Raw genomic sequence first — 12,331 nt, 5'->3', positions numbered from 1 at the left:
GGGAGATAGAACAGCTCTTAGCAGAGCTGCCCTGGGGGCAGCCTGCCTGCATTTGAACCCTGGGCTTCACAGCTTTCTGAGCTCCGTACCCTGAGCTTTGTGCCTCACCCCTCTGTGCCTCACGTTCCTTACCTACTTCTTAGGGTTTGGGGAAGATTAAATCAAATAATACAGCTGAAGTATTAAAGACTAGTGCCTGGCATATAAGAACTCATACTCATTATTATTTTACTTCTTGGTTCAGAGGAATCATTTCTGATGCTCCTTGACTTGAGTAGATCAACCCTTAATTATTCACTTTGTGAATTAGCTTTGTTTTTAATTTTTCCTTTAAAATTTTAAATTAGTTTTACCGTTCCCACCAAGTGCACTTTTTTAAAAAAGATTTTATTTATTTATCTTTAGAGGGGAAGAGTAGGAGAGAGGGAAAGAAACATCAATGTATGGTTGCCTCTCGTGAGTCCCCTGCTGAGAACTGGCCTGCAGCCCAGGCATGTGCCCTGACTGGGAATCGAACCGCCATTGTATGGTTCGCAGGCCTGCGCTCAATCCACTGAGCCACACCAGTCAGGGCCCACCAAGTGCACTTTTACCGCATCTGTGTTGTGTACACTCGAGACGCAGACTCATTCTGCTTAGGAAAGGATGGTGAAAATCCATGCCCTCCCTCAAAAGTAGGAAAACTCAACCCAAACGTTTTAAACCAAAATGATAAATATAAAAGCTCTTATTACTCTCCTTAGAGAAGAACTTCATCAAAGGGATCCATTTCTTCAGGTCTATTCCTTCCTATGCCCTTTTATTTTAAGAATAAGGCATTTAGTGAGGTACTTAGGAGCAACTTCACTTGCTGTTTTAGAAGCATATTTTTAAAAACATTTCTTCTGGCAATAGATTTTGGTGAACAGTGGGAGGTGTTGGGTTCCTCTCAGACTTGACATAATTTTCAAAATTGCTGTAGCCAGGTCATGCGGTGAGGAGGGGATCAGTTGTGACCTCTGCTCCAGTTTTACGCACGAGGCTCGAAAGCCAAAGCTGTTCCACGAGGCAGGTTCCACGCAGCTCACGCTGTGCAAACATCAGTGTCAGCAGCCTGGGGCGAGCTTACAGAAGGACTTTTTCAGAGCTCCGGAGTACGTGTGGTTCGAAGAAGGAAGGATTTTTAAAGCTCCCCCTATTTAACATTGCACTTTGTTTTTGTGGGTGTTGCTGAATGTGTAAGCCTGTCTTTAATAGACTTGGGGGGTGGAAGTCTGGTGTTCTTTTTATCTAAATCACTCCCTGTGGTTGTGTGTTAAAGGGGGTTGTACGTGAAGGGGGAATGAAGCTACAGGGCAGGGGTGTCAGACTCGTTTTCACTGGGGGCCGCATCAGCCTTGTATTGCCTTCCATGGACCAAATGTAATTTTTAGGACGGTATAAAGGTAACTACTCCTTAACTAGGGGCACTGCCACTGGGTAGAAACAAGGTGCCGGACCGGATAAAACAAGGTGGAGGGCCGGATTCAGCCCACAGTCCTTGTGTTTGCCACCTCTGCTCTAGGGAATGTACAAAGGAGAGTTGGTGGCAGCCTGCTCGACCGTCTTCACCTTCAAGTGTTGGGGGTGGGAGAGGGATCAGCCGGTGGTCCGCACTCTTCCCTTGCCTGTACTCTGTTGGGTGGGTGTGTAGAAGTCCTGAGAGGCGATTCCTAGGCAAGTTTTCTGAAGTTTGGGGATGGCTTTGAAAGCTTTGTGTTTCATCTTACTCTCTACCTCTTTCCCCACCCAATAAAAACCTCATCTGTTATTTCATTTTAAATACTTCACCGGAGATACACACAGACACTTTAACAGGACAGACAACTACAAACTAGCTCACCGCCATACATGGGTGTGTATATCCTCCTTGCCTGTTTTGGACCCACTCTGCACTGCTCCTCCCCTTTCCTTGACCAAGGTGTAGCTGGTGATGTGCGGAGGCACACCTCCTCTTTTGAAAGGGTTCTCTGAGAAACTTGTTCGGTTCTCAAGTGTTTTTTTCTACAGTAGATACCCCCAAAGTATTGTTCTCTCTTTGCTCTCTCTCTCTGGTTGAATGGCAGACTGTTTTAAATGTATGACGTCAAGCCTGTTTGTCCAAACCTTTTAATGAGACCATTGAAGTGACCAGCAAAAGCCATTTGGGACCAGTCTAGGGAGGCTTTCAGAAAGAAGGGAGGAAAAACTTTGGACATTAAGGAGAAAGAAAAAAAAGTTTTCCATTGTTTATAACCTTTATTGTCATCTAACCTTATATATGTATTGCGTTTCTTTACTCTGTGTATATATAGACTGTCCTGTCTCGGGGGAATTTGAGCTTTATGGGACCAGGCGTGTGCTCCTGCTGCTGGGGCAGCTCTTGGAGTTCCGTACGTGCTCCAGTGCCGGTCGGGGGGTGAGAATCCTCGTCGAGCCGCTTCGGGCTCAGCACCTTGACCGCTGCACCTCCGTTACGCTCGCTCCTCAGAAGAGAGGACGGGAAACTCAAGAAACTAGAACATTCGTATCACATTCTCTTCGAACTTTTGGACCTTTCCCCCAAAGTTATCAGGTTCCTGGAATGATTGCTTAGAGACCCTAACAAAATAAGTGACTAGTATTTTGCCAGAGAAAGAACAGTTTCTTTGATACATTTGATAAAAGAAAATGACCAACAAAGTGTACGTTGTAGTATCTAGTTCACAAGGATGGCAGTGTTAAGAGCTTGGTGGTTGATTTCAGTGTTCTAGGTCCTGTACTGTCCTCCCCGACTGCTGCGAGTGAAGGACAGGCATTCGGGGGCAGGAGCACCACACGTAGTGGCTTTGAGATGCAACATAGTGACCTGTATTTGAACTTCAACCTAGAAGATGAATGTGCTGAAAAGCACAGGGGTTTGGGCTGTCCCACCATTAGTTAAGATTAATTAATAATAAAGGTCTCCGTTCTGGCCAAGATGGAGGCATGGGTAGATACGCTTCGCTTCCACCCACAAGCAAAAAAAGGATAATGACCTATTTAAAAACAAACGCAACCAGAATTGCCAGAAAGTTAACCTGGATGGAGGTCTTTCAACCAAGGAGTTAAAGGAGAAACATTCGTTCAGCCTGGTAGGAGGGGTGAGGTGGGCAGCCAGGGTGGAGAGGGTGTGCAATGAGGTAGCAGCTGGCAGGCCGGGTGGTCCCACATTCACATTTGGATAAGCGGGGAGGGACAACGGGGGAGTGGGACAAACCATGCAACCCAGGGTTCCAGCTAAGGAAACCGAAGCCTCGAAACCTCTGGCTGTAGAAACCTGTGGGGTTTGTGGCAGGAGAAACTCCCAGCCTCACAGCAGAGTCCATTGGGGAGACCCATGGTTTCCTAGAACATACGCAAGCCCACCCACGTGGGAAATAGCACCTAAAAGGGCACACTCTGCTTGTGGGAAGTGATGGAAAGTGGGGCAAGAGTTGACTAAGTGGCACTGTTCCCTCTCCGACCCCTCCCCCACATACAGCACCAGAAGCAGTGAAGTGGGTTGCTCGGCCCTGGTAATACCTAAGGCTCTGCCTCCCCCTGTGTAATAGGTGTGCCCAAACAAAGAAATACGGCCCAAGTGAGAGAACAGATCAAAGCTCCTGAGAAAGAACTAAGTGATGAGATACCCAACCTATAGACACAGAGTTCAAAACACTAGTAATCGGGATGGATGCTCACAGAAATGGTTGAGTATGGTCACAAAATGAAGGAAGAAACAAAGGCTATACAAAGTGAAATGAAGAATAAACGGAACCAACAGTGAAGGGAAGAAAAGTGGGACTCAAATCAACAATTTGGAACAAAAGGAAGAAATAAACATCCAACCAGAACAGAATGAAGAAACAAGAATTCAAAGGAGAGGCCGAGGAACCTCTGGAACAACTTTTAAACGTTCCAACATACGAATCATAGGGGTGCCGAAGGGGGAAGAGGAAGAGCAAGGAATTGAAAATTTATTTAGAATGGAAGGGCAGGTAAAGTGCTTCCCAGACCAGGTCACATTGAAGGAGTTCATCATCACCAAGCCCTTATTATAGGAAATGTTAAAAGAACTTACCTAAGGAAAATAAGAGAAAAAACTGTGAACAGTAAAATGACAACAAACTCACAACTGTCAACAACTGGACCTAAAAACAAAACTAAGCAAACAACTAGAACAGGAACAGAATCACAGAAATGGAGATCACATGGAGGGTTATCAGCAGAGGGGCAGGGGAGCTACGGGGATTAAGAAGCATAAATGGTAGGTACAAAATAGATGGGGAGGTTATGAATAATATAGGAAATGGAGAAGCCAAAGAACATATGTACGACCCATGGATATGAACTAAGGAGGGATGGATGCTGGTGGGATGGGGGGGTGAAGGGTGGAAGGGAATAAAGGAAAGAAAAAGGACAACTGTAATAGGGTAATCAGTAAAATACACTTTAAAAAAAGCTTTAAAAAATAAACATTCCTCTGTTGCCCATCTTTACATATAAAGTTCTGGGAACTGGATTTGTGTAGACTTGGTCGTGACGGCAATGAGGGTGAAGATGACTGAGGTACAGGCTGCTTCTCCCTAGTGAGACTGCGGAGGTGCTTCCCTTTATCTGTTTCATGTGCTGCTGCAAATTTACTGACACCCATTTCCCCCTTTTTTGATTGCTGAGCCCCTCTGCCCAGCTGCCTCCCCCATGTCCAGCCTCTCTCTCAGCTTAGTATGGTCATGTCACTAAGTTCTGACCAGGGGCATTTGAGTGGGAGTGCTGCGTGCCGTTCTGGCCTAGTGCACCGAAGAATGATATTCTTGCTCCTTTTCCCTTTCCAATGGCTGGGAGGCAGATGTGATGGTAGGAACTAAAGCAGCCACCTTGAAGGAGATGTGGAAGCCAGGGGGGAGAATGACAGAGCTGTGCTACTCCTGGAAGGGTGCGTGAACAAGAAACTTGAGGAGTGTTCTTTAACGGTTCAAACTGTAACCTAATTAATACTTAACTCGCTGCTTCCTAGTCTTACCGAACATTTACTGAGTGTTTCTCTACAATTAAAGCTTCCTGCTGGGCAGCAGAGCCGTAGCAAGGAGTCAGTCACCTCCCATCCTCGGGTGAAGTGGCGCTGACACGGTTCAGTCCCCATCTGGTCAGGAGGACCTGGTCAGTATTGGGGTGTCGGGGGGGAGCAGGGACAGAGTCAAGGAGACTAGACATAGGCCGTTTCCCTGAATGTCTATTTTTCTGGTCCTGAGCAGTATCGGGTGGTTTGTCTGTTCATTCAGTTAACCTGTGAAGGCCCGTTAGATGTCAGGCTGAGGAGACACTGAAAAAAACAAAAATTCTTTCCCTCAAGGAGCTTCGTTCTGGTTATAGAGACATAAAACAAGCCAAGTGAAATATGGTTTAGGGCAGTGGTGTGTTCTAAGGAGAAAAAAACAGGAAAGGGAGAGTTGAATTTTGGGGTGGGTGGGGGAGAGGAAGGCAGTTGAAGTTTTAGATTAAAAACCAGGGGAGGGCTGGCTGAGGGGGGAGCCTTTGATCTCAGGCCAGGAAGAGATGAGGAGTCCGTGTGTGAAGTAGTGACTTAGCTGATTCTTTGCCAAGGCCATTCTGAAGGCCTGGGAATGACACTATTAAGATCTCAGCATCCCTGCAGGAAAAGGGGTAATTCAAGCAGAAATAGCTAAAGGGACAAACTTTTAAACTGTGTGCTCTTCCAGTCTCTGTGGGAGACACAACAGGAACTGAGGTGTTGCACAGATGGAGACGAGACAGGCCGGTTGTTGACAACTGCGGGGTCCCACCTGCAGGAAACCGGCCACCTGGAGGACCGGTCCAGTCAGGAGCTCCGCTCTGTTCCATCTGATGCAAGTTGCGCTTCAGGTAGAAAATACAGGTGCAGCTTCCCCTGAGGAAGAACCCACAGGCAAATCCACCTTGACCTCTAGCTCTGTCTTTCCACCGGATTCCATTCAGCACATGCTTCTGTGTTGCCTGTTCTGTGTCTAATGTGATGGTACGCATTGGGAAGGCGGGGGCCAACAAGATGGATGCTGTCCCCGACCTTGTGCAGCTTACATGTGAGTGGGGTGGGGAGACATTAGGCTGTGAGTTATTTAATAGCTGAGATAATGGAACTGATTCGGGGCTCTGAGTGACTACTGAGAACTCGGGCAGGTCCTTTTTGAGGGAGAGGCACTTAACGTTGAGACGGAACGGGTAGGGAGGCATTGGCCAGATGGAGGGCGGAAGATGGGTGGCTGAGGCATGGGGCGGGGCGTGGGGGGTGGGGGTGGGGGTTGGGCATTGCGAGTACAAGGGGAGGGGCTGGAGGGGTTGCTGGGAGCCGTGGGGGGTGGGGCTTGTAGGCTGAGATTAGGGCTTGTTTTAATTTCTGAGAGCAAGGAGGCGCCATTGGCATGTAAACGGGCTGGAGGCAGGTATCAGGACAAGCAAAGTAGATGTTGGGCTTTGAATTCGGGTGGTGCTGGTAGAGATGGAGGGGTGTGGGTGGGGAGGGGTGTGGGTGGGGAGGGGTGGTACCCTGGGGCAGTGGACTGCGTGTGGGAAGGATGGGAAGGGTTTGGGGTCATGGACGACCACCACGTGTTGTTTATTGGGGCAGCTCGATGCACTTTGCTGAGATGGAGAAGACGGGAGGGGGACCTAATTTATGTGGAAAGGTGAGTTTCAGATGTGTTGAGTTTGGGGTTCCCTGTGCGATGCCCAAATGGAGGTGTCGGGTGGGCTCGGGCGATGTGTGGAGAAAGTCCTTCGAAAAGCTCCTGAAACCACGTGAGTGGATGCGCTAGTTTTGGAGAAAGCGCAGGGAGGAAGGCCCCAGGCGGCAGCCCGAGTTCTCCACCCACACCTGCCACGAAGCGGCAGCCCTCCGGCTGTTCGGTGACAGTGTGTGGCTTTGGTAAAGGGCTACAAGTCATCGAGGGACAGCAGTTGCTGTGTGTGTCCAGGCAGACCCCTTGTGGAGGGGTCGTCTTGTTACTACAGATGGTAGCTCACGTTCAGAGCACTAACCACCAGCCGAGCTGAACACTACCTGCAATGCTGAAAATCCCATGAAGCGGATTCTAGTGTCTCCCTTTTACAGACAAGGAGACAGGCTCTCACACATGCAGCCAACTGATCAAGGCATAGGGTGCTGGCCAGTCAGGTTACCTCGCTGCAGGACTGAGGCTCTTGGTCACTGAAACGCTGCCTCCCTGCTTCCTGGCGGCTGCAACCAACCTTCCCTCGTTTCCACACTGACCCTCCCCACCCATCAGAAATACGCTCTCACCCTTCTGGTCTGCTCCCAGGGGCATCGCAGCCCCGACCCTACGTCACGGGCTCTCCTGTTTTCACCTGCCATGCCCAGCTCTCCAGAGGTGGTTCCGAGGCATCTTGGGACAGTGGGGGAGCAGGAGGTGTGGAGAGACCCACCACCCCGATACCCATCTAGTGTCTGGTTATCATGTTACAGGCCACTCAGCAGGAGAGGGCAGGCGTGAGTGCAGCCACACCCCTGCTTGCCAGGGGAGAATCCGGGGCTTGGTCCAATATGAGACAGGGCCCCCTTAGTGCCCTTTAGTCCAAGACTAGCCTAGAAAAGGGAGTGGAATTATTCAGGGTCACAGTGCTGACAAAAAGCAGAACCTCAGATGACTAGTTCCTCTCACTGACCTTCTTGGTTTCTAGATTCTGGTTCTGTAGGCCCAGCTACCTAGGAGTTTCTTCCAGAAACATCTCTTTGTCTGAAGTGGTCACGCCTTTGGTTTCAGTGGCGAAGCCATCGCAGCCCTGCAGAGACATCAGAGGGGTGCTCTCCAGGCTGCCTCTGTCTTCACACGTTCGAGGTGCGGCCTCCATGCTCTGGCCCAGTATGGCATTAAGGGGCCCCGGTAGCCTGCTGGGTCACTCTGACTAACCGGTTCTGGCCCAGGAATGCCAGGGGCCCTCTGAGCCTGTCATCCACTCATATTTTCCCCTTGCATTTGTTTGTGGGCACAGTAGACAGGCCACATCCTGGTTGGGGGCCAGCTTCTCTCTTTAGCGTGTGGGGTGCTAGCACATTACATTGGCTGTGTTGTTGAATACTGTGTTGCAGAGCTAGATGATAAAATACTCCTCCCACAGATGAGACAGGCTAAAGCAGCTTAAGTAATTCGTGCAGGGTCACCCTGCCCATGAGCAGCGAAGCTGGGGTTTGAAGTCGGACAGTGAGACTCCAGGGCTTGTGCTTCCCAGCACTCTGCACACTGCCTGCAGCTCTGGCCACGGGGGGATGTGGAGGAGGAGCACCCCGCCCCTGCCCCTCGCAGGCCCCCACATCAGCACTGTGCGACTTCCCTCTTCCAGCCCGGGTCCTCCTGTCTCCTTACACTTATCCATTCAGTGCCTCTGCAATCAAGGGTCTCACAGATTAGCTGGGTTGTCCTTACTATAGGCTGGAGAGGTCTGGCTACATTTCCAAAGACAAAACTAAACTGTTCTGTGAGGTCATCGTAGAATGAGCACCATTAGGACTCGGCTGGTGCCAGCTCCCCAACATACAGGTAATTAAGCCCAGGGGGGAAATGCCTCTGCCCCCTCTGCGGTTTCTTGGGACAGGAGCCAGGAGGGTCTTGGGCACTTGGCTGGGAAGTGGTGGTGAGGAGTCCTGGCTGAGACTCCAGCCCCCATACACATTTCCCCAGCCTCAGGCTGGGTCCCTAGGCTGGGTTCCCTGTCCGACGGCCCTCTCCAAAGGTCTGCAGAATCGTGTGCCCGCATGCATTCTTCCAGAGGCAGGTGTCCCCAGCATCCTTCCGATTCTCAGCACCCAAGTAACCCCCCAATGGCTCAGAACACTGAATTCAGCAATCTACAAAACATTTTTGTAGCCATTTTTAGCTCTAGTGCCCCACTGAGCCAGGAGACTCCTGAAACTATTTGAAACGTCTATAGAGAAGCGCGCCTAGAATTAGGTTCCCTTTGAAAATGGTCAGGGTTGTTGCAAGTGTTCCTTTCCCCTCTGGGGTTCTGTAAGGTAGTCTCCTCCTGGTGCGGTTTACTCCTCCATTACTCCAGGTTGTGTTCTCTGGGGCCCACCCCTGCCTGGTGCGGGAGAAGTGCTGAGCAGCTGCCCCTGTCCTCATCCCCTTCCTCCACCAGCTGGTTCTGGCCCAGAAATGGCTCTTGGAAGGTCCAGGCCCAGGGGGCCTCTGAGAGCAAAGGAGAGGGCAGGGAAGAGAAGGAAAGGTCTCCATGGAGCCCTGTTTTGGGGAATTTTTTTCAGCAGAGGCGGCAACGATTCCTCTTTGAGACCGACTCTAAAATCACTTTCCAAAGCAAGTACCTGGCTGGCCCTCGGGAAGAGCTGGAGAAGAGGGAGTGTCATGAAAACTGGCCCGGCCCACGGTGAGGCAGGAGGCGGGCTGGGCTGCCCCTCATCCCCCTTTCCAAAGTGGCGCAACCAATGAGCAGAGCGATCTCAGCACTGGGTTTAATTCGGTGAGATTTTATTGCTGAAATGCGGCCCCTGGAGATGTGGGACGTCGACCCCCACCCCGGGGTGTGGCTGGTGGGCCCCTGTGCCTCTACACGGGCTTCCCCTCCACCTGGGCCTGCAGAGAAAGCTGGGTCCTCGGACCAGGGTGGGGCCCAGTGAAACTCCGTGGTCCCTCACTTCCCTTGGGGCACGCAGTCCCACAAAGAGTGGCTAAGTTCAGGCTCAGTCCTAAGGGGGGGTCCTCGGTGCCAAAGAGTGGGAGAGGCGGCGTAGTTGCGGGAATAGAGACAGCCGCAGGGCCAGCGAGTCTCACAGGCAGGTTCCAGCTAGTTGCACGCTTGCCTTGTGCTGGCCCGTTCGGTGCGCAAAGTGAGGAAATCAGCAGGCAGCTAGGAAAGCTGCTATGTCCTCACTGGCGCTCCGTTTTCAGGAAGGTCCAGCTGGATCCGCTGCCCCGGGGAAGAAAGACTCTGACGGGGATCAGGACCTTGGTACCCGCGGCTATTAGGAATGGGGCCCTAGGCAGCCCTGATGCTTCCGACTCCCTTTGCGCCCAGGTGCCACTCGCAGTCCTTTGGGTCAGGGCGCAGGGTGCCCAAGGGCTGGCAATCCTCTGAGGTCAGGCCCTCCCTGTCCGGCTCACGCCTACTGCTCGTGGCGAAACCCGGACCAGGCGCCTGCCCGCCCTGGCTCTCTGGGCGGTTACACTGGCCGTGTCTTCCAGGGCGCGCGGGTGTCACGCAGCGAGCGGTCGTGGGGTGGCGCGGCGAAGGCCGAGTGTCGCAGCTGGCAGCCGATGAAGAGGACGACGAGCGCCACAGAGAGCAGCAGCAGGAAGAAGAGCAGCAGGTAGGTGGGCAGGTCGGGCTTTGCGGCCGCTCCGTCCCGCACACCGTGTGCGGTGGCCAGCTCCAGAGGCAGAGCGCCCTCCGCCTTGACCGTGGCTGCCAAGGCCAGCGTGCCACCTACTGCCGCCTCGGGGCCACCAGTGGCGTTGAACACGTCGCCGTACATGGCTCGCGGGACCCCGGGCGACCCGCTCACTGCGCCTCGCACAGACCGGCGCTGCCGGGCGCCTCCATGGCGCGCCTTCCCGCCCTGCTGCGCGCTACTGACCGGCAGTCGGTGCCTTCGGGGCCGTTGGAGCCGCAGAGCCGGGGCCACGGCGCTCCCTCGCGTGCGCTTAGCTCTCCTCCCGGCGGGCGAAGGGCTGGGGCTCGCCACAGCTGGACGGCTCCGAGCCCACGTCCCTCGGGCTTTCCCAGGGTCTCTCCTCGCCACCTGCGGTACAGAATCCCCCGAATCCCCCGTCTCGAGGTTTTACCTCCTCCCTCTTGACTCAAACCTCCAGCTCAGATGAGCTCCGCGCTCCTGGGCGCCTGTGGGCTGCTGCGGCGGCGAGAGGTGCCTGGTGAGCAGGACCGCAGCTCGGGTTGCTGCTCGCACCTCCGGGGAGCCAGGGCACCCAGGCGAAGGCAAGCAGTCCTCGTCTTCCGGCGCCGCCGCGTCTCGGAGCGGCGCTGAAGCCCCGCGCCCCTGCCCAGACGCCCGGTGTGCAGTGAGCCTGCCCCGCTGGCGCTGAGCTCCAGTCTTGAGTCGGAGACTGGGCGCAAGGCGGCTGGAGCGAGCGCAGGTTTGGGCGGGGGCGGGACTGGCGGGGGCTGTCCCCCGGGAGCGGCTGGGAGCCAATGAGCACGAGAGAGGACAAGGCTGTGACTGCCCGCCCAACTTCACCTCACTCACAGACTGAGGGACCCGAGGAGGAAAGGAGGAAGAGAAAACGCAGGGTCACAGACTGATGGACAAAGAAATGGGGACAGACAACAGAGATGCCGGACAGACAGTTGTGGGCAGCCGACCGACTCGGAGACAAGGTTCAGCCAGGCACGGGCTCCTGCTTTCGTTCCTCCTGACCTTCTCCGTCCCAGCCAAGCCATATCGGCCCAGAGCCCCACTGGCTGCTGAGTCTCAGCGGGGCGCGTGGCCTGGAGGGGAAGCCCGGGGGCAGTTGACTGCCCGGGCAAGCTGCGACTGATTAGTGGGCCCCGGCGGCTCTCTAGCTGTGGCTGGAGTGTACGTGCGCTCTTGCCCTCGTCATGAGCCCACTCACTCGGCCCCCTGGCCTGGCCTGACACAGGGGCCAGAGGAGTGAGGCTGGCAGTGCCCCTCCGCAGCCCTGGCAAGGGCTTGGTGGGCAGCACAGAGGGGAACAGTTAGCAGGACCGAGAGAGGAAGAAAAAAGAGCGGTCTCTTTTTCTAGGAGTCCAAACTCCTCACTTCCTCAGAGAAACCTTCCAGTCCCCGCAGACCAGAATGGCAGAACAGGAACCAGTGCCCTGGTCTGCATAGCCCCCGGCGCTTCCCCAGAAACAGGGCTGCCCTGGACTGGCTGCCCTGGGTAGGGGAGGCAGGCGAGAAGCGGAGTGCATGACACAGAAGGAGATGCTTGCCTTCCGGGTCCTGCAAGTGCAGTGGGAGTGAGCGTGCCCCCTCTGTGTGACGCCCTAGGCACGTCACCGCCCCCCCCACCCCCGCCACCCCTACCCATCCCAGCTCTGCTGCCTGCAGGATCAGCCAAGTTCACAGCTGTCTTCCTGCCCCTTCGAGGGGCGCTGTGCACAGGAGAGCTCCGGGCCTGGCTGGAGGAAGTGGTGGGCAGCTGACTCAGTTATTCCCCTCTCCCTTCCTGCACCTGCCCCTTGGCCACCTGGCCACCGTGACATGAACAGCCAAGCTGTGCGGGGCCAATTTTGGCCATGGCCCATGCCCACAAATCCCAGCTTGGCCCAGGACAAACACCTCCGCAGGCTCTTTGTCGGTGCTGGTATCTCAGTTCACGTCCCGGTC

At 53.9% G+C, this 12,331-nt stretch overlaps 1 protein-coding gene across 1 annotated transcript; it reads right to left on the bottom strand.

Moving 5' to 3' along the window:
* Positions 1-5,941: 5,941 nt before the first annotated feature.
* On the bottom strand, positions 5,942-11,048 carry SMIM32 (small integral membrane protein 32). The gene is made up of 2 exons (XM_037059479.1): positions 9,821-11,048; positions 5,942-5,951 (listed from the first exon to the last, which is right to left on the bottom strand). The coding sequence occupies exon 1, from the start codon at positions 10,496-10,498 to the stop codon at positions 10,187-10,189; it is 312 nt and encodes a 103-aa protein (XP_036915374.1). The 5' UTR covers positions 10,499-11,048; the 3' UTR covers positions 5,942-5,951; positions 9,821-10,186.
* Between the last annotated feature and the right edge of the window lie 1,283 nt (positions 11,049-12,331).

The sequence above is a fragment of the Sturnira hondurensis genome, unplaced genomic scaffold (genome assembly GCF_014824575.4).
Source record: "Sturnira hondurensis isolate 20B ecotype Veracruz unplaced genomic scaffold, ASM1482457v3 Scaffold0011178, whole genome shotgun sequence".
Taxonomy (NCBI): domain Eukaryota; kingdom Metazoa; phylum Chordata; class Mammalia; order Chiroptera; family Phyllostomidae; genus Sturnira; species Sturnira hondurensis.
The sequence above is the reverse complement of the archived record's forward strand: the minus strand, read 5'-3'. Positions and strand labels throughout refer to the sequence as shown.